This window comes from Pholcus phalangioides, unplaced genomic scaffold (assembly GCF_987345545.1).
Source record: "Pholcus phalangioides strain wild (caught in Gottingen) unplaced genomic scaffold, Ppha-v1.0 ptg000027l_1, whole genome shotgun sequence".
NCBI classification, from domain to species: domain Eukaryota; kingdom Metazoa; phylum Arthropoda; class Arachnida; order Araneae; family Pholcidae; genus Pholcus; species Pholcus phalangioides.
Genome location: NW_028301617.1, coordinates 13932839 through 13954884, shown reverse-complemented (window position 1 = coordinate 13954884; position 22046 = coordinate 13932839). Strand labels below are relative to the sequence as shown.

The following is a 22046-nucleotide window of genomic DNA, read 5'->3' as shown; positions in this document are numbered from 1 at the left end:
CAAATAATAATAATGATACGGAAAAGTTTAGAATTTTTCTACTCACTTTTCTTGCCGAAATTTCCGTCACTCGACCTCCCCCTTTCCCCGAACGGTATACGTCGATGCCACTTGTTTTCCCGACAGCTTTAGTCTTCTGTTACGGTTGATGTGCTGCTCATGGTTATTACGGATTATTCTTATGGAGTTTTGTTTACAACGAATATTCAAAAACCTAAAATATAGTATTCAGGAATGGAAGAGCAGAGAACTTTAGCGTGGCTATCTCTGATGAAAATTAAGACACAACTGTCACATAACAGATGAAAGCCCAAACCACTGTCGACCCCCCCCCCCCACTCATTTATTGTATCTGAAGAGACGCTATAGGCAAGGGGCATGAGGAGAAACAGGTGGGTGGAAGATGGCGTCCGTTTGTGTGAGTGGAAGTCGCGACTCTGTCAACACTCTCCGTGATCGGAAACTAAAACTATATTCCCATAAACATGGCAAAAAATAAATAATTAAAAAAAGGGGGATCTATAACCAAAACTTCTGCACCCATAGAGGGCCTCTCACAAGTCACAATAGTGTCGGCACTTTCGTGGAAGAGAAACACTTCTTGTAATCTATGAATGAGTGAATATCTGAACTCACCGAAGCCTATTTTTAGGAGAAAATAAAACTGATTGAATATTCGTTTTTATGTAAGCCTATAACTGCATGTAAAACAATGAAAAATTGTATCGTTATGGAAAATTAAACCAAATAACGAAAAAAAATATATACAGTATACAATTGTGCAATGGAAAAAACACGAGTGATATTGGCGGGGAAAATTTCTAGGATATCGCGCCAGAGTGTCGTCGCCGTTGCTATGGATTTTTAATAATGGTAACCAATATTTTTTATAATTTAAACATTTTAAACAAGTAAACATCGGTTCAAAACGATTTTTTTTCAGTATTTTTTTCAAAATCATAGAAAAAATTGAAATATTATGTATAAAGGTTCATCTTAAACGTCCGATATATGAGAACTATATTTTGCGGCGAAGGAATACACTCTCTACCTTTCTCTTCACTGCAAAGTTAACCTGAAACAGACTATAGTTAAAAATTTCCGAAAACATAAACTGCATTCGTGTAACGTCTTTTGTGAATGTTACAATTGCTACTTTGATAAAATGTTTTTGAGAGATATCGCAGTCATGTGGCTTCTCTCCAGTATGGTCCCTGGGGTGTGGTTTTCAACTGACAAGTTGAGAAAATATTTTATCGCAAGTTTCACACTCGTGCGGCTTCTCGCCAGTATGGACTCTTTTGTTTCGGTTTAAATTACTACTGGTACAAAACATTTTAATAAAATCACGTTTGTATCACTTTTTCCCAGTGTGGACTCTTTTGTGAGTGTTTAAATTGTTACGTTGAGAAAATGTTTTATGACAGATATCACACTCATGTGGCTTCTCTCCAGTATGGACTCTTTTGTGAGTGTTTAAATTGCTAATTTGAGAAAATTTGTTATGACAGATTTCACATTCGTGTGGTTTCTCTCCAGTGTGGACTCTTTTGTGAGTGTTTAAATTGCTAATTTGAGAAAATTTGTTATGACAGATTTCACACTTGTGTGGTTTCTTTCCAATGTGGCCCCTGCGGTGTGATTTCAAGTGGGCTAGTTGATGAAATATTTTACCACAGATTTCACACTCATATGGCTTCTCTCCAGTGTGGACTCTTTTGTGAGTGTTTAAATTGCTAATTTGAGAAAATGTTTTATGACAGATTTCACATTGGTATGGCTTCTCTCCAGTGTGGACTCTTTTGTGAGTGTTTAAATTGCTAATTTGAGAAAATGTTTTATGACAGATTTCACATTGGTATGGCTTCTCTCCAGTGTGGACTCTTTTGTGAGTGTTTAAATTGCTAATTTGAGAAAATTTGTTATGACAGATTTCACACTCGTGTGGTTTCTTACCAATGTGGCCCCTGCGGTGTGATTTCAAGTGGGCTAGTTGATGAAATATTTTACCACAAATTTCACACTCATGTGGCTTCTCTCCCGTGTGGACTCTTTGATGAATGTTTAAACTGCTACAGCTAGAAACCATTTTACTACACACATGGCATTTGTGTGGCTTCTTTCCTGTGTGGACTCTTTTGTGAGTGCTTAAATTGTCACTTCGAGAAAATGTTTTATGACAGATTTCACATTGGTGTGGCTTCTCACCAGTGTGGCTCCTTTGGTGTGATTTCAAGTGGGCTAGTTGATGAAATATTTTACCACAAATTTCACACTCATGTGGCTTCTCTCCCGTGTGGACTCTTTGATGAATGTTTAAACTGCTACGGCTAGAAAACATTTTACTACACACATGACATTTGTGTCGCTTTTCTCCAGTGTGGACTCTTTTGTGAGTGTTCAAATTGCTACTTTGAGAAAATGCTTTATGACAGATTTCACATTGGTGTGGCTTCTCACCAGTGTGGCTCCTTCGGTGTGATTTCAAGTGGGCTAGTTGATGAAATATTTTACCACAAATTTCACACTCATGTGGCTTCTCTCCCGTGTGGACTCTTTGATGAATGTTTAAACTGCTACGGCTAGAAACCATTTTACTACACACATGGCATTTGTGTGGCTTCTTTCCTGTGTGGACTCTTTTGTGAGTGCTTAAATTGTCACTTCGAGAAAATGTTTTATGACAGATTTCACATTGGTGTGGCTTCTCACCAGTGTGGCTCCTTTGGTGTGATTTCAAGTGGGCTAGTTGATGAAATATTTTACCACAAATTTCACACTCATGTGGCTTCTCTCCCGTGTGGACTCTTTGATGAATGTTTAAACTGCTACGGCTAGAAACCATTTTACTACACACATGGCATTTGTGTGGCTTCTTTCCTGTGTGGACTCTTTTGTGAGTGCTTAAATTGTCACTTCGAGAAAATGTTTTATGACAGATTTCACATTGGTGTGGCTTCTCACCAGTGTGGCTCCTTCGGTGTGATTTCAAGTGGGCTAGTTGATGAAATATTTTACCACAAATTTCACACTCATGTGGCTTCTCTCCCGTGTGGACTCTTTGATGAATGTTTAAACTGCTACGGCTAGAAACCATTTTACTACACACATGGCATTTGTGTGGCTTCTTTCCTGTGTGGACTCTTTTGTGAGTGCTTAAATTGTCACTTCGAGAAAATGTTTTATGACAGATTTCACATTGGTGTGGCTTCTCACCAGTGTGGCTCCTTTGGTGTGATTTCAAGTGGGCTAGTTGATGAAATATTTTACCACAAATTTCACACTCATGTGGCTTCTCTCCCGTGTGGACTCTTTGATGAATGTTTAAACTGCTACGGCTAGAAAACATTTTACTACACACATGACATTTGTGTGGCTTCTTTCCTGTGTGGACTCTTTTATGAGTGCTTAAATTGCCACTTTGAGAAAATGTTTTATGACAGATTTCACATTGGTGTGGCTTCTCACCAGTGTGGCTCCTTTGGTGTGATTTCAAGTGGGCTAGTTGATGAAATATTTTACCACAAATTTCACACTCATGTGGCTTCTCTCCCGTGTGGACTCTTTGATGAATGTTTAAACTGCTACGGCTAGAAAACATTTTACTACACACATGACATTTGTGTCGCTTTTCTCCAGTGTGGACTCTTTTGTGAGTGTTCAAATTGCTACTTTGAGAAAATGCTTTATGACAGATTTCACATTGGTGTGGCTTCTCACCAGTGTGGCTCCTTTGGTGTGATTTCAAGTGGGCTAGTTGATGAAATATTTTACCACAAATTTCACACTCATGTGGCTTCTCTCCCGTGTGGACTCTTTGATGAATGTTTAAACTGCTACGGCTAGAAACCATTTTACTACACACATGGCATTTGTGTGGCTTCTTTCCTGTGTGGACTCTTTTGTGAGTGCTTAAATTGTCACTTCGAGAAAATGTTTTATGACAGATTTCACATTGGTGTGGCTTCTCACCAGTGTGGCTCCTTTGGTGTGATTTCAAGTGGGCTAGTTGATGAAATATTTTACCACAAATTTCACACTCATGTGGCTTCTCTCCCGTGTGGACTCTTTGATGAATGTTTAAACTGCTACGGCTAGAAAACATTTTACTACACACATGACATTTGTGTGGCTTCTTTCCTGTGTGGACTCTTTTATGAGTGCTTAAATTGCCACTTTGAGAAAAATTTTTATGACAGATATCACACTCGTATGGCTTATCTCCAGTATGGGCTCTTTTGTGTCGGTTTAAATCAGTGCCGGTAGAAAATAATTTACCCCGAATTTCACACTCGTGTGGTTTCTCTCCCGTGTGAACTATTTCCTGTAGGTTTAAATGGTTCAATCTAGAAAATGTATTACCACAGATTTCACACTCACTGTCTTCTGTACTCATTCCAAATGCTACGGCTTGAAAACCTGTGTGTTTTACGGCTTGAAATCATCACACATAGATTTAAATTGCTTATTTGATTTAAAAGTTTTACCACATATATAACTCAGATATATTTTTTTTAAATTATCTGCATTTCAGTCTAATATGTTTATGGATATAATTCCGAATTATTCTCTTTCACCAATGTTCTTCTGCAGCACTAACACTCATGTGAGTTTTCTTCATCAAGAAATCAACCAGAAACTACAGATTGAGTTCAAATTTATATAAAGCTGTCATCTTCATCTATATCATCTTCATTATGTGATCTTGCAGACAATCATCCACACTATTAAAGCTGTGTTCGAACGGATAGCAAACAACCAAGTCTGTAACGGTTTCTTTGATTCTCGTGAAGTTCAATAATTTTCCAAAACTTTCCTCTGTATATCCTCTTGTAAACATTCTGAGATGTTCGATTCATCTGTAAAAGAAAAAATATCATCATCACAAAGTTCTAAATCAGGGTGTCTACCATATACTGGAAGTAAAATTTGGTGACTTTTCTGTGACGTTTTCTCGTTCGACAAAGTGAACCATGCTGGGCTGTTTTCTTATATCAGTAGTTCTCAAACTGTGAGTAGCAACTCCCGAGGGGGTTTGGGTTAATAAAATAGGTGGTCTTAATGAAAGGGAGAAAGCAAAAGAGTTTACAAAATAAAAACATTCGATAAGAAATGAATTTGAAGCTTTCGGTGGGGCATGACGAAAATGTCAATACACATGAAGTTGTCAGTATATACACACTTACAGGGTGAACGTGGCATGTGCTGCCGAACGAAAGGAAAAGGAGGTGATTGATGAGCCCAAGTGAAACATGAAACACCCTATCAGCCCTGTCCTATCTCGAACCATTTTTGAGTTATGGTGGATAGCCGATTTCAGAAAAAAATGTGTCAAGTCTGGAAAAACTCGAATTTGTAAAGTTTTTGAGAGATCTACATGCAAAAACTGAGCACATATTTGGGAAGAACAGGAAAAAGTGACACTAATTTCATCGAATAAAAAATCTCAAATATGGGAATGTCCTGTGTACAAGTCATATTTATAGCTACAAGTCGGAGCCTCAAACATGTACCGTTTTCTTTCAACATCAGGCATCAATATAGAACAACACACAAACATTGCTTTAATGTGATGAGCTATGATTATATGCAGACATGCCAATATTGGCATCGAGCCTCTCAGTAGTGCTGAATGTTGAGTTTCATAACGGAGGGTGACCGTTGTGAACCACAATAAAAACAACACATCAAGATCATGTTCATACGACTGCATCAAGAATGTCATCTAAGTAAACATAGCAGAAGTCGAGATCCGAGAGGATGCTGTAAACGAATCGTTGAAATGTTTGTGCAGCGTTCCTGAGGCCAAAGATCATGTAAACATATTCAAAGAGACCGTGCGGTGTAATCACAGCCGTCTTGGGAATATCGCTTTCTTTCACGGGGATCTGGTGGTATGCCTTTACAAGATCGAGTTTAGAAAATATTCTTCTCCAGCCAGACCGAAAGTAAAGTCTTGAATATTGGGAATAGGATAACGGTCGGGAATAGTGGTGGTATGCCTTTACAAGATCGAGTTTAGAAAATATTCTTCTCCAGCCAGACCGAAAGTAAAGTCTTGAATATTGGGAATAGGATAACGGTCGGGAATAGTGACAGCATTCAACCGACGAAAATCACCACATATGTGCCAAACACCTGTCTTTTTTTCAATTAGGTGGATAGGACTAGAACACGCACTTTTGCTAGGCAAAATGATGCCTTGCTTCAAAAACAAGTTAAACTCTTTCTTGACGGCCAACAGCTTTTCAGGAGAAAGACGTTAGCCTTTGCGAAGACGAGAGGCCCTGAAGTTTCCGATGAAGTGGGTTATGGCATGTGGTTTGGGTTGAGAATTTAAGACCGAACCGGTGAAATTTGGAAACTTGGTCAATATTTTATGGTATGGAGTGGCACCAAAAACTGTCGTTAGACCGAGAGAAGGACCGGTAGTAACTACACCAAGAGAGTATAGAGTTGGCAAATTATCAACGAACCGGCGATTCTTGACGTCAACAAGTAAACCCAATCTCTCCAAGAAATCGGCACCTTAAATAGGATTTGTGATGTCGATCACTAAGAAATTGAATGAAAATATTCTCCTCAGTCCGAGATCAAGTTCAAAATGCTTAGTTCCATATGTGTGAATTTGAGTGCCATTAGCCGCATATAACGAAAGGTCCACGGGCGTAGAAACTTTGGCAAGTGATTTAGGGAAACTGCTCTCAGCTGCACCACTATCAACAAGAAATCGAATTTTAGATTTTCTATCACAAATGAATAAGCGACTTTGAAATTGGCAATCTCCGGCCTCCGCTGTAACAGGATTGCCTGCTAGTTTTCCGAGTGCTGGCAAGGTGAAATGCAACTATGTGCCTTTTCACCATATCAAGCATGATACCAGCACAATTTGCGTCGATTGGAGCGATCTGAAGATTTGTTTCGCTCACGAGCTTTCGAATTGTTTCGAGAACGAGAAAGCTCCTCAAATCGTGTAGCGAGCGATGCAATTTCTTTTTTAAGCTCGTGCAACTCTGAAGAAGGCAGAGGAGGTTCAGACACCTGAGAAACGACAGCATTGAAACTCGAAGCTTTTAATATACGATCAGCTATCTGAGCAAAATTTGTTGAACACTGACGGGTAATCTTTGCTGCCACAACGTGCTCAAAACATCATCACTGATTGTGTTATTCGACAAGTTTCGCCTCTCGCAAAGTAGTTGGGACGGTTTTTTTTCGCCTAGCTCGCACTCATGAAAAATAGATTTCAGCGAGCAGTTTCAGATTGAGCAAATTGAGAAAAAATGCGTTTCTTTAGTCTCATATAAATCGTGTGTGGGAGGATTACGTACTAAATCACTCACGTAAGACAAGATTTTTGTGTCGAGCACGGAAATCACAGAATGAAACTTCGTCTTATCCGCGGTAATGCCTGCCGTGATAAACTGGGAAACCACTTGAAGGAACCATAAATCAACGTCGGCTTCCCAAAATGGAGGCGCACGAAATGAAACACGTAAGACTTCAGCTCCCGAAAGGGAAAGTTCAGTCTGATTGTCAGTTGTTTGCGTATTTGCCATAGCGAAAGAATGAAGGCGACATTAGTCCTACGAAAGAGAGAAATTATTCACTCACCACGAAACTGAAATTAAATCCAAGTTGCAGAGAGATATTCATGATCCGTTGAAAACGTACAAGACCGAACCAGTAAAATTTGGAAACTTGGTCAATATTTTATAGTATGGAGTGGCACCACCAGAAACTGTCGTTAGACCGAGATAAAGACCAGTAGTAACTACACATTCGACTTCTGGTGACGCAAATACGACACCAATCTTTGTGGTCTTTCGCGATCGATTTCCACACAAATCGTTTGCGTATCATGCCTAGAGTAGCTTTTACCTCAGGATGGGACAGATTATGCACAGAGTCGAATGCTAGACGGCGCATTGACCAGGAACATACGGGCACATATCGTCATACGAACACATCGCAGAAGATTTTAACACCGAAAATATCGAAGCGCTTTAGCTAAGCCCAGTTTCACTACAAGAAGCAAGGTATGTAATTCGTCTTCATCTGCCTGTGCCAATTCAGCATAATCGATTGCACAAGGAGTGTGTATTTCACAAATTCTTGAGAAAGCATCAGCAACAACGTTACTATTGCTAGGAAGATATCGTAAATCTGTCGAAAACTGACTGATATATTCGAGATGATTAAATTGCAGAGAAAACATTCATCATTTCCTTGTTTGAAAGTGTATGTGAGAGGAAGATGATCACAGAAAATTATGAAGTTGCATCCTTCCAAAATATGTTTGAAAGGCTTAATAGCGAACTGAGATCGCGTGAAAAAATGACAATGGTTGGTTTTGCTTCCTATATGCTGTTGTAGGACTGCACCCAATGAGGTATCAGAAGCATCGACAGTCAAAAACAATTTTACGTTGTTGGAACAGGGTGGGCCAGAAGGACAGCGTTGGCGATTGTTTGCATGACAGAAAAGCGGATTTGGCGGACTCCTCGGAACAAACTATTTCAGTTTTGTCGTTTTTGATCTTGCTTTCCGCAAACTCATGTAAAGGAGCAGTGTAAAGCAGGGGCGTAGCCAGAAATTTCGTTCGGGGGGGGGACCAAAGTGACAGAACAATGGATTTGGCCATCTTTTTCCCTTTTTTCGGTCATTTTCTCACATTTCGGGGGGGGGGGGGGAACCAGACCCCCAAACCCCCAAGTCCTCCCCCCCTCGCTACGCCCTTGGTGTAAAGGTAGAGTGTAAAGGAGCTTGCACTCTAGCGGCATCTTTAAGGAATCTGTGACAGAAATTTACAATTGCCAAAAAAAAAAGGCTTTAACCTATTTACGATGAAGGATGTAATGTTGCGTACAAACGCCAGTGGAATTAATTCAAACAAGTCTGTTTTCTTTCCTCTTTTCTCAACACCACGAAACTTTCTTGAAACCTCATGAAAAAAGGTAGTTCTTTTTAACCTCTGTGATGAGGGAAGGTAAAAAGCTTCTATTCTAAGGTTAAATGGTTTCTGCTATATTCATGTACATAAGAGGGGTAAGAGAACAGGTAGGTGAGGGTGAAAAGAGAAATATACTTCATACTTCATATCTACTCTCTCTTACTTACAGATGTCTTTTCATTTGTTTTTCTTTTCTTACTTTTCCACATTTTTTTCCTTCCTTTTTCTAACCTGCCATTACGTTACAACAGTTATCATATTTATCACCGATTCGTCAGAGATTATCAGAATTTCTTGCCAGTCCCTTGTAAGCGAAGCGATTAATGAAGTCACTATTGATGGCAATGGGTAATCGGGCAATGTTTGTACTCGATCTGGTAAACGTGCAATCTCATCTGGGAAACAAGAAACCCAGAAAATTCATTTGGCGTTGAGCGAATACACATTTAGATGGATAGATCACGATACCAGTCTTTGAAAGATGCGTTTTAAGACAGCGTCATGAGATTTTTCTTCAATGAAGCAATTAACAAATCATCGAGATATGCGTAACAACAATCTAAGTTATGAAGCACTTCGTCAATAACACACTGAAACGTTTGAGCTGCTTCTCTCAGGCTGGAGCACATATTAACGTGTTCGTATAGCCCAATGGCCATAATTAGCCGGCGCTTTTGGGAATGCCGTCAGGATTGATCGGTATTTGGTGATATGCCTTTATTAAATCGATTTTTGAAAAAAATCTTCTTAGCACTCAAGTTGATGGAAGAGTGTACATTAGGAAGGGATATATCTATCCAGAATGGTTATGTAAACTGAATTTTCATTAAAAAAATATTTACATATTTGCATTACTTTTTTTTTACAGGGTTGTTTAGTTTAAAAACCAAGTGGTTATTTTTTTCCAAAAAAATCTCATAAAAGTGGCCTGAATATACTTAATATAAATTTTCTTTCATATTAAGTATCTTTAGTTGCTGAAAATTATATAAAGTATCAAAGTTTTTCATTCTTACTGCATTTTCTATTTTTAGGCTACATTCTGATGTTCTATCTTAAGAAAATGCATGAATGAGGATTGTATCACACATATGTGGTGGTATGTTATCACACAGCCTTCCCTCCCCCTTCACAAAGAAGCAACAGCAGCAGTGACTTCACTGGCATGATAAGGGCAGATTGCCTTATAATCCAAAAAGAGACCAGCTGCTTCTTAAGGACAAAGATCAGTGTACTAGTAGTTACATTACCTCACATTTTCATTTTCTTTTCATAGGAAGCAGCACTTCTCGTACTGTATATCACCTCCAGGCTTAATATTTAATTATTACAATTTTTACATATTTTAAACATTACCCCCAGTTAATCAAGGTTCTACTGTACAGTAGTAAAATCCAGAAATTCTGTGGTGCTTGGTCAGAACACGATAACTCCAAAATCACGTTTTTGAGATACAGTATAAGCATTTTCATTGTCATTTAGAAGTCAAAAATAAAGAATGCGCACAAAATACAAATGAAAATATCATACATTAGCATGTTGTTTAGCCGTATATATATTTGTACATATTTGTGAATTTATCTCACTTCTAATTAGTTATAATTAACAAGACTTTCTTTTAGATCAAAAAGCCTTTTTTTTTTTGGTGATATCCTGTTCTGACTGAACACCAGAGAATTTGCCAATTCGTGAAGTGGCTGGCGATCCCTGTCCAAAAAAAACTTGTTAGAAATTCCTTGGAATATGGACTGGTTCACCATTTGGTTAGGATGCACATTACGTAGTAGTAAGTGATTTATGACAAATAATCAGCTACATACAGGGTGATTATAATTAAAATTCTGATTCCAAAACATGAATAAGAAATTTTGGTCAGAATGGCTTGGAAATTTGCATGGGTCTATAAACTAAACGAATGAGACGTTTCTTGATAGAGAGACAACATCGTTAATATGAGAGGTTTAATTAAATGATTAAATTATATGATACATCAGAGACCCATCGGGAGCACATTCTTTTGCATGCGTCCGGTCTCACACATCAACATTGAATAATACATAAGTACCGTTACACGGCAGGTGTCTCTATGCTATGCACCTGCATCTAAGGAGCAGGTGGTATTCACTAACAGGTCCATTGCATGAATGAAGCAATAGAATTTTCTTTGGTGAAAATGGTGAAAGTAAGAAAAATATTTTAAAATGTACAAGTAGATGATGCTGTACTTGGCAAGTGGTACAATCTATTTTGAGCAACCATATCATTCCGACACTTCAACAGCATTAGTGTGTGAATAGCAAGGCTGGACAAATCCCAGATGCTGGGTGACTAGAAAATCAGTTTCGGTGCCTAAAATTTTAATGCATCATTGCTAAAATTGAGTGTAAATATGAAGCAAAAATTTTTTTTTTTTGATTTCGTAATAATGTGTTTTGCAACATGAGAATGGGTCATAACGTCCCGGAAAAGTAAAAAAAACAGCATTACTTAGGACTGTTTTTCTTGGAGGGAAAACATGCCTCCCTCTTAATGAATTTGGTTTTCACTTAAATTGATTTTTTGATTTCTCCAGCTCTGGTGAATAACACAACTTTTATCAAGATACACATTGCAACACCAGTGAAGCAGCTGCTGAAGAACCATTTTGACAATAACAACATGACACAACACCTGGCCGCCTTCGGGAATACCCCGAAATGTTATGTGCTGTGGTCGGATTGCAAACTTTGGTGAATTGAAAGCACATCCACATCATTACCATGGCATAGGCCTACTCTGATCCGTTGTTGAACAAGCACTTTGGTTCTTCCACCTCACAGCCAGAACACAGTGGACAACATATCTAACATTTCTTGTGTAAGTTGTAGTTGATTGTTTAAATGACTCCATTTTTGTGATGTTTCCATGAATTACGAAATTTTGCCATGCTAATTGCATTATCATTTTGCTTTGACTGGACGTCATATCCATTCTGCGAGCGAATTTCCCATGTGCTGGATGAGTACAGAGTGTCATCTATCTTACATTTCTACGAAATATTTTCCTCTTCGCCATACAAAATTCCATTACCCCAGGAACATTCATACAAATTTTCAAGTCATTCTGACCAGTGGTTTTTATTTTAGTGTTTTGAAATCAGAACTTAAGTTATAATCACTCTTGTTCCAGACTCTGCCATGGAGCTGGGCTGGAAGTGATCTCGGCAACGGGATAAGTCCAGTGGCAAAGTTCTGGCATTCATTTATTCATTCAGTTATAATCACCCTGCATATTGTAAATCATTGCCAATTAAATTGCATTGATTATGCTTCATTAAACACATTGTAATTGCTTAGTTTTTATCATAGTTTTTGCAAAATAGTCCAAATTAAGCATATTGAAAGAGCAACTAGAGAAAACATCTTTATTATATAGTTAATAATAATGATAAGAATTCTCAAACACAAAATATTTCCTTTAATTAAGCTATAAAATAACTAAATAGCAAAAGCTTGTTTTTATTAAAATATAAGAAATATTTATAGATATAATTAATATGGGAATTGTGTTAATTACATTAATAAACATTTTATTTCAGTTATTACAAGTTTGAATGATTTTCAGACATTTTGTTTTTAATGTAAATGTTATTAAAACCAAATAACCGGCTTCTTTACGAACCCTGCTTTTTTATAAGTTTTGTACAAGTACATCAGACTTTTATAATTGAAATATCAAGAGACAAAAATACATTATCTCATAACAAAAAGAAAATAACTTTGTGGGATTCTCGAAATGAACATTGGTAACGAACACCTTCAAGTGAAATAGAACAAAAAAAAAGGTAGTTTTCTCAGAAAATAAGCCTTAGCTTGATTTTTCAAGATGCTCACAATATAAGCCCGACCCCGAAAATTGGCCTATCAAAATCGTCAGCCAGATGAAGGCATTCTGTAGGTTTGTTGCTGCACACTACAGGTTTTCTTGTATAAAGTGATATTAATATACAATAATGTTATTGCCATTTGTGTTTAATGATAATTCAAGTTATTCTGTAGTTTTAAGTTCCCAAAAATGGCTAATTTTGACAAGTAGGAAACATCTCCAGAGTAATGAATCCTCAGAATGACGGCTATCTCCTCCTCTGAACCAGATCACTTTTTAATTGTTACTGCTCCTTTAAAAACATTTCAGAATTTCATTTAATGAAGCAGGGATGTTCTTCAACAGTGAGGAATTCAAGAAAAAGAGAAGCATGTGAATAGTTCTGGTTACATACCTAAAGGTTTTATTTTTGAGGGATCAGGACACTTTTGGGTACATTTTCTGTGGGGTTTGAAAAATTTGGAGAAAAAAAAAAAAATTCAGGCACAATCCTGATTTCTCAGAATTTTCATTATCCAAATTCATTCATTTTACTACAATCTTCTTGCTCCAGTTCTGTATACAACTGAAGGTTCAGATGCAATTACGCAGAAGTGGGTGTGTTTGTGTGTGAACAATTATTCCCTTATTGTATGGTCAGTTTTATTGGTCAAATACATAGTTTAACATGCACCAAAAATGTACATTTAGATATACATTATGATACACAGTATTTAGATATACATGTACATTATATAAGATGTACGCATAAAGGGTGTCCAACATGTTTAAATCAGATATTTTGAGGCTGTGTAAAAAGTAAATTCAATTTTCCCCATTTTGCCCAGAAAAACCCGCTCGGATTGGCTTTTTTATAACCATAGTTTCTGACACTAATTAGTAATTGAAATTCTAGGGGTACCGTGTTGGACTGCAATTGTGAGGACAAAAGTTTGAACCCTGTTTGCAACACAATGGTAGTCGGCTGAAGTTGGTATTCTACAGTCTTCAACTTCTGAGGAGCAAATACAAATACGGGACACAAGAAAAAAATATTTTTTCATACAATTTTTTTTTTCGAAATCGTATTGTTTTATTCATCTACGGCGAATGTATAAAATGTGATTCAACATTTTTGGTAAAATTTTTCTTTTTAAAGTCTTCTCATTTAACAATGTTCAAGCTGCGACAGACAGCAAGATTTTGAAACTTTGCTACAGACAATGACTTTTCAAAAAAAAAAAAATAGATACCATCTGAAGCAAATTAAGAAATACCGCATGACAGAGAAGTAAATGATAAACTAGAAGAAAATTAAAATTACTACCAGAATGATCTGAATTTTGTAAAAAAAGTTATAAAATCTCAGATATGTTTTATACACTTTTTTCGCAAATACGACCTGTATAAAAAAAATTAACACCCAGAAAAAAGTCATAATTTTTTTATGGTTGACAAGCAGAATTTTAACATTTTGTTCTTCAAATGCATTATCAAAGGACCTTGATTTGATCCTTGATAAATTGGACATCTATGGCTTCTCTTCACTGTGATCTCTTTTGTGTTTCTTCAAACTGCTGATGTGAGAAAATATTTTACCACAAACATCACACTCATGTGACTTCTGTTTGGTGTGAGTTCTTTTGTGTCTTTTTAACTTTGTAATTTCAGCAAATGTTTTACCACACAAATCACATTCATGTGGTTTTTCTCCACTATGAACTCTTTTGTGTTTGTGTAAATTGCTGATATCAGAAAATGATTTACCACAACAATCACACTCATACGGCTTCTCTCGAGTGTGAACTCTTTTATGTTTATTTAAACCACTGATTTGAGAAAACGTTTTGCTACAATCCACGCACTCATAGGGCTTTTCTCCAGTGTGAACTCTTTTGTGTTTGTTCAAAGTGCTGCTTCGAGAAAACATTTCCCCACAATAATCACACTGATACGGCTTCTCTCCAGTGTGAATTCTTTTGTGATCTTTCAAACTTGCAATTACAGAAAACTTTTTACCACAGACATCGCACTCGTGTGGCTTCTCTCCGGTGTGAACTCTTATGTGTATGTTTAAAGTACCAATTTCAGAAAATGCTTTTCTACAATAATTGCACTCATATGGCTTTTCTCCAGCATGAACTCTTTTATGTCTATTTAAATCACGAATTCGAGAAAGCATTTTACCACAATGATCGCACTCATATAGCTTCTCTCCAGTGTGAACTCTTTTATGTCGTCTTAAATGCTCGATTTGAGAAAACATTTCGCCACAAACATCACACTCACGGGACTTTCTTTCAGTGTGAAATCTTTTGTGAATGCTCAACTCAGAGCTCTTCACAAATGTTTTCTCACAGCCCTCACACTTGTGAGGGTAATCTTGAGTACCAAAGTCATCATGAGAAATGGGTTCGAAATGCCTTTCACTCGATGTTGGCAATATTGGAATACACCCAGAATTGTCTGCATCCACATCATGTGATTTCGTAGATGATTCATTCATTTCAAAAGAGTTATGGAGATTTATTTAAACTGAGAACAGAGTAATTCAACACTTTCCTGTCTGGTTCAATATCGCTGCAAATACTATTGTTGTTTTGTGACTTGTACAGAATTAGAAGTTTTCATATTCAAATTTTGATAAGTATCTTCCATTACCTGGAAAAAAATAGAGTTATCATGATCTCTTCCATATTCAACCTATGTTCTGATCAAGACATTGAAATTAGCTCCTTAACAATGATTCGAATACAAGCAAATCTAAGGAATGATTAAGAAAAGATTATATAGGAGTCTATAAATAAATTTCTCACGTTTCAACCTAGAAAGTATAGCCAAGAGCATTTCTTCTAGAAAAATGTGTAACGTTTTCAGTAGGGCTGGTTTGAATCAGGTCCGGAACTAAAAGAGGGAAAATGAGGTAACTTCCCAGGACAGAAAGTTTTAGGAAAGAACAAAGATACCTGAAGATGTGACGTGATAGTCTCCTGAATGTAAAAATTGGAGAATAATCAAGAATATTCTTTTTCGCTTTTAAATAATGAAATGTTTTTACTAATTTTGTTTATATTATGAAATATAATTAATTTTCTATTGCCTGCAACAACATTTAGAACAATTTTTTTTGGCATAGTCACCTCATAATTACAAGTTTTAGTTCTAGAATATTTTAAGAATATTCTCTTTCATGGTGAAAGGTTTCAAAAGTTTTTGTTATGAAGATTTTGGAAACCTTTAAAGATTAAAAAATTGTTTTTAAAATTAGATAAATTTTCAGAAATGAGTTCAAAGCAAGAAAATAAAACCAATGTCAAAATGGACAAAGGAAGAACCATTCTTATGATCACCTTTATTCTAAAGAACATAGAGAAGTGTGTGTCTGTCATTTTTTTCAATAAACTCAATGAACATACACTCAAACTTTTTATCACTCATATTTCTTTGCAAGTTGTTCAATTCATCCACGTTGTTTGTACGTTGACAATTCCTTTATGCTGTATGTATGAGGTTCTGAAAGCTGTTGCAGCAATTTTAGAATGCAACTTCTGTCAAACTAATTCCAATGCACGTGCCTTTCCACCAAATAACAGCACCAATGTTTTCTACAGAGTTTCTGTAGCATTCGTCTTCCTAGGAACTCTTATTTTTCTGGATGTTTGAGTAGTTTCAAACAAATTTTTTTCATCACTTCATCTGTACAAATTTCAAATGGTACAAGCAAGTGATTTCGTAGTTCCTTTTATGAATAAAAAAAATATCAATTTCTAAACTTCAGAGATTCCATAAAAACTGATCAATTCAGTAGAGTTGAAATACTATGCAAGAAAGATCTTTTATACACGTAAACAAATGAATGAAAGATCTTTTTAATGAAGCAAACGATTCGGTGGAAAGTGCGAATGACGTAAATTCTTAATCCTTTCAGACTTGGTGAGCACAAACTGGGTGTTCCTTTTCCTCGCTATAGATATCCTTCTTTAACTTGGGTGAGTTCTGTCCTGGCATCGAGGATTGTGGGCAGGGCAGGTTCTGGCCATTTTTAAAGTGCAAGCGAATAATATTTTAAAATATTATTCACTAAATAGTGATAAAAAAAATTGCCTCCCTTTAATTAGCAACACAAGAATTCACTTTCTGCAGCCACATAGTTCGAAGGATTAAAGATCCAGCCCTGATTGCGGGTATTTATTTAATTCTCCTTGGTCAAAATGACTAAGCATACATAGAACTACCTACACAGAGGCGAGAACTTTTTATCCAATGCAGAGTCATATGATCGAACGCAGCTTAAATTTTTAGGTACTTTCGTTTTTGATGAACCTGTTTATACAGGGTGGTAACGAAATCCTGACAAGATTTGAAAAAAATATATATTTAAAAGATCTGTTAAAGACAGAATACAATTGAAAGCAGCTGAAATATACTGTTTTGAATATACACTCTCTTGAAAATGTATACTTTTACTTATATTTAATAAATATAATAGCGCTGTTGCTAAAAAATATTGAATAAACCAATTGCTTACATTGGGCCTGTACGAAAGACTTTGTAGTCTCTTGTGGTCACAAAGTGTTTGTATTATATGTGTGAGCATTTGTGTGTGTATGCCTCGTTGGGCATTTTGCCTGTTGTGGCGTTGTTTTTGTATTTATATACTAGGCCTACTACTAAACCATACATGTACCTCGTTCATATTCCTCTGCAGAACCTCTAACGAATTAATACATGCTAGAATGCGCGTGTACATGTAGTGAAACCTGACGAGAAGTTTGTTTGTGTAATGCTTGTTATGTTTAGTGCTGCCATCTGCCACAAGTTTTTCTAACTATGGCTGAAGTGTAATGATTGAATAATTTATCGTTGCAGGCCTGTTGCTCTCTGTGGCGAGACTTTTCAATTGGGAGATCAGCTCGCATTTGTGCCTCAAAGTTGGGAACCACAGAAAACCAACTTCAGCCGACCACTACTGCGGCGACAGTGGGGTTTTTAACCCGGATCCTTGCGATGCGAGTCCGTCACTATGATCACTCGACCATGTATTCATATACAGTGAAACACCTCTCTATCTTGAAACTGACAGGACCGAAATTTTTTTTGAGATAGAGATTTCAAGAAATAGAGTTTTATTGTGTAAGAGAGGAAAATGGCTGAAATTTAGGTCGAGAAATACTATAAAATACTGTACTATATTTTACTATGTACTAATGAAATTATTATTCAAGTTGCGCAATCGATGCTCAACTACACTATATGCAAATACACTGAAATACGTTTGAATGATTTTTTGTTCAATTCAAATTTCATTTACATACTTTATTTTAAATAAAGTAAGCTTAGATTAAAGCATTGTTTTTGCCATTTTTACAGAATGTTTCCCATTTTCCTCTCTTGCTTTTTCTAGTATCTCTGTATCATCTCCCGCTGTATTTTTATCACTCGAGTTGGCCATACATTCAGCAGTAATTTCAGTGTCAGTTAAGGTGTTGCAACTTTGTAGAGAACACTGTCCATTTTCACAAAATCAGGGAACGAAATTCCTAGATTGAAGTGTTTTTTGGTAATGTCCCAATGTTCTGAAATTTTATCTACAGCGTTGTTCCGAGATTCGTAATTCAAGTGAAAGATGCGATACTTTATCACTGAGATGACTAGGTTTGGGACCAATTTTGAATCGTCTGTTGGCTGATTTTTTGAAATGCTGAACAAGCCATCCACATGGTATCCAGCTGCCCTCCCTCCCCTGTCAATCGCAGAATCTGCTTATGATTGACTATACTCTTATGAGTTTCTTTCACCTCCGGAGAAAAACCGGATTTGCTCGAAAGAAAAGGAATTTGTGTTTTCTTTTTACTATCATCATGGCTTGGCCTTTGAGAAAGAGTTTTTTGGATATTACGTTGAGATAGAGAAGTGAAAATGCATAGATTTAGTACAGTAAATGCAATTTTTTTTCTTCTTTGAGACAGAGTTTTCCGAGAAATAGAGGTTTTTCTGCATTAGTATTTATGCAAATTAGGAGCAGTTGCAACAGAATAAAAGTTCAACTTAAATACTTATAATTACCGAAATTAATAACTATAAGTATCGTTATTTATTTTGTAATGTTTAATAAAATAATATTAAATAATATAAATATAATTAGTAAATAATATTAACTGTCACAGGAAAAAAAGGATAAATTCCAATGATATACCTTTTTGTTGCAGAGTATTCGATACGTCACCAAAACCATTCTCTCTGGCGATAAGATGTTTTAGGTGTTTCTAATGTCTTGCCCCTGTAAATAGAGCCAAATCGAGTCTGGCAATAAAAGAATTAAATTCAATTATATTATAGTCTTGGCTACGTCAAAGAGAAACTGCTTGCAAAAAAAAATTATAATAATGCCATCGTTTTAATATTAAATGACAAACTTGAGAACAATTTTATTTGGTTATGATTCCATAAGCGAGATTGCAGCCAAATTGGCAGGTTTTTTTGGTTGCCAATAATTTACCCCTTTGCTGCTTTCAAAAATATTTATTGGCAATGCAGCAATAATATCTCATGGGAAATTTTCCCATGTTCGAGGGAAAAATTGACGAAAATATGTTCATGCTGGAAATTTTTTAGCATTTGTGGGAAATTGAGAGTTCATCGAACAAAAGAAAAAAAAACTAATAAATACAGTGCAATACTTTCTAGTGTAAAAAATAACTCACTATGTATTTTCTCCGGTAGATGGCAACACATTATTTGGAATGTGTGGTAAAAATTTACTTTGAAGGGAAATTTTGCTCGATGAGGTTACTATCCCTGGGTGACTACTTCACCCCACACCAACTCTGGCCACATCACTTTATTTCAATTTCCTGCCATTAATGAGATTGGTTGGAAATGAAGGTGCTGTGTATCAGTGGTCGTTAGGGAGAAATATCTTATCTATATCCTCCCTCAGGTTAGAGCTCGGGACCGTGACAGCAACCTTCATGGTGGTAGACGAGCATCGCACCACAACGCCACTCGGGCGCATCACCCTGGGTGACTGGAATATTTTTCAAGTCCATTTATCCTTATCTTTTTACTGTTGTTGCCACTTTTTTGTCCAAAGTGTTTTAGCTCTATTACATTCTTGGCTAGTTCATTTTCTATTTTTTTCATTGATGAAAATTCTTGGATCTGCTGAGCGAATGCTTACATTTTCAACAGAAGTTGGTCTCGTGCTAGCAAAAGAAAGAATAATTTTTCCACCCAAAATGTGCTACTAAAACAGTTTTGAACAGCAATCAGCACAACAATTTCGGAACAGCTGTAGTACAATCCCTTTATTTTTTGGAGTTTTCTTTCCCCTGGCCCCCATTGGCGCTTTTTCCGATCGGTTGTTTTCTTCTGTTGGCATTCTTTGGTTGGCCATCTCCTCTGGCTTGTAGGTTGCCATTTCCTTCTCATTATACTGTTGGTTCTTCCTCTTAAAGTGAAGTCACCAATAGGTGTCACTAATAATAATAACAATGTGTTTGAATCAGCTAAGCTTTCTTTTCTTTATCTCATTTTTTGCACTTGTTGGCAACATGTTACCAGAATCATGTTGTCTTGGTTTTTTTTATACAGATGGAATATTCCTTTCTTGTCAAGCTGTACATTTCATTTATATTATTTTTTTGCGCTATTCTTTTAAAAGGAAGTTCCATTTTTCATTTATTTTTACTCCAAAATTATTTTTTATTTAAAACTTGTTTTTAATTTTATAACACATTGTGGAACAGCTTCGGTATAGGGGACACGCCAAGTTGGCAACTTTTTTCCGGAGATAAGTTGTCATCATTGCCGCGCTCTAGTTTGTTGTTGTTCTGCTGGGTTGTAGTTGTTCCAGAATATTCGAAGAATTCTGCGAGGCAGTGGCGCTGCTGGTTGTTTTTCCGTGTTCCTAGTGTCCTAGCGCGTCTTTCAAACAGGTTTTACTGCCATATTAAAACTGGTTTTCTCTTTTTTCCATTCTATTCTCTCTTTTTTTCTTCCAAATGACGTCACCTTATAGCTGCGGCGTTTTGAAAAACCGTTGGGATAGTTCTTCATATTTTCTCTTCCTTCCGTATATATGATGTAGTGTGTGTGTAGGATTAATTGGAATTATTGTGGATATCTTTTCCCTCAGGTTGTACCTTTAATATTTTCCAATATTTAATCTTTTCTACATGCAGGATGCCCCTGCATCGATATTATTTTATTTATTTATTTTACCGTTGTTTATTTATAAGAACCCGGATTCCCGAAAAGAGAGTCCGGGTTTTAATTTATAATACATTGAATGTATTTATTTATACAACATGCAGGACCGTTATTTATTTATAAGAACCCGGAAAGAGAGTCCGGGTTTTCATTTATAATTATTTTTTTATTATAATTATGCTTGTTGGTTTCAGCATTTTTATGCTCGCTCAATTCAGCTGTTACTTACGTTTCCATTTCTCTTGTGTTTCATGATATTTTTCATATTGTTTTCTATGCTGGCGATCTTTTTTTTCGGCGCTCGTAATGTGTCTAACGGCCTTGGCGACTTCTGATGGGGTCGTCGGACATATTTGGCGCCGAAAAAAAGACCGCCAACCTGTCCCCTATACCAAAGCTGTGCCCTGCCTGAAAATATTGTTTACTTTTTATTGTCATTTTTCCATTTTGGCAGTCTTTGCATGATTCCTTCATAGCAAAGTGTTGGTGAAAAAAATGGATTTCAATTATGGGAACAGCTTTGGTATAAAGGACACGATTTATAATTACTCGTGTACAAAATCATGATTAATAAATCAAGCTTATCATGGCGTTAAAAAAATGTTCACCCGGCAAATTTTGAACCGGCAAATACATGAATGTACTGACCTGTACGTGATCCCAAATGAACTCGGTAGAGGGATCAGTGGATTTTCGCCAAGAAGGGATCCTATTACATCCCCCGAATGACCAAATATGACCATTTAATGACCCTTTAACAACCAAAATCCGCCAAAGCACGATCCCTCCAAGGACTGGGTAAATGCCGTCGACTCTGACCAAACTCCATTCCAGAGATAAATAGGGTGAAATACGTGGTGGTTGTTGTTTTCGGGTTCTTTGATTTTATTTTTATGACGTCATCATCTTCTTATGAGCATTTTTGACTGCAATGGCCATATTTGAAAAAATAAACGCGACATTTCATTCACGCACAATTCAGGTAAAATAAAAATGCTCCGATTCGATTGAAAAAGCCAAAAGTCAGCTTTCTTGGCAT

General features: G+C 36.5%; 1 protein-coding gene across 6 annotated transcripts; it reads right to left on the bottom strand.

Annotated features, from left to right (window-relative positions):
• Positions 1 to 995: 995 nt before the first annotated feature.
• Positions 996 to 21829, bottom strand: LOC149068505 (uncharacterized). 6 transcript variants are annotated; one of them, XM_089251854.1, is made up of 3 exons: positions 21656 to 21829; positions 18993 to 19099; positions 996 to 4859 (listed from the first exon to the last, which is right to left on the bottom strand). In XM_089251854.1, the coding sequence occupies exon 3, from the start codon at positions 4394 to 4396 to the stop codon at positions 1358 to 1360; it is 3039 nt and encodes a 1012-aa protein (XP_089107980.1). In that variant the 5' UTR covers positions 4397 to 4859; positions 18993 to 19099; positions 21656 to 21829; the 3' UTR covers positions 996 to 1357. The 6 variants fall into 6 exon arrangements, 5 of the variants coding, with proteins under 5 accessions (XP_089107980.1, XP_089107981.1, XP_089107982.1 ...); XM_089251855.1 differs by having other exon boundaries at positions 18993 to 19076; XR_016195227.1 differs by lacking the exon at positions 996 to 4859 and adding an exon at positions 12603 to 15457 and having other exon boundaries at positions 18993 to 19076.
• Between the last annotated feature and the right edge of the window lie 217 nt (positions 21830 to 22046).

Excerpts from the sequence above, each read along its gene's own strand:
- LOC149068505 (XM_089251854.1), bottom strand. The coding sequence starts at position 4,396 with ATGAGTACAGAAGACAGTGAGTGTGAAATCTGTGGTAATACATTTTCT.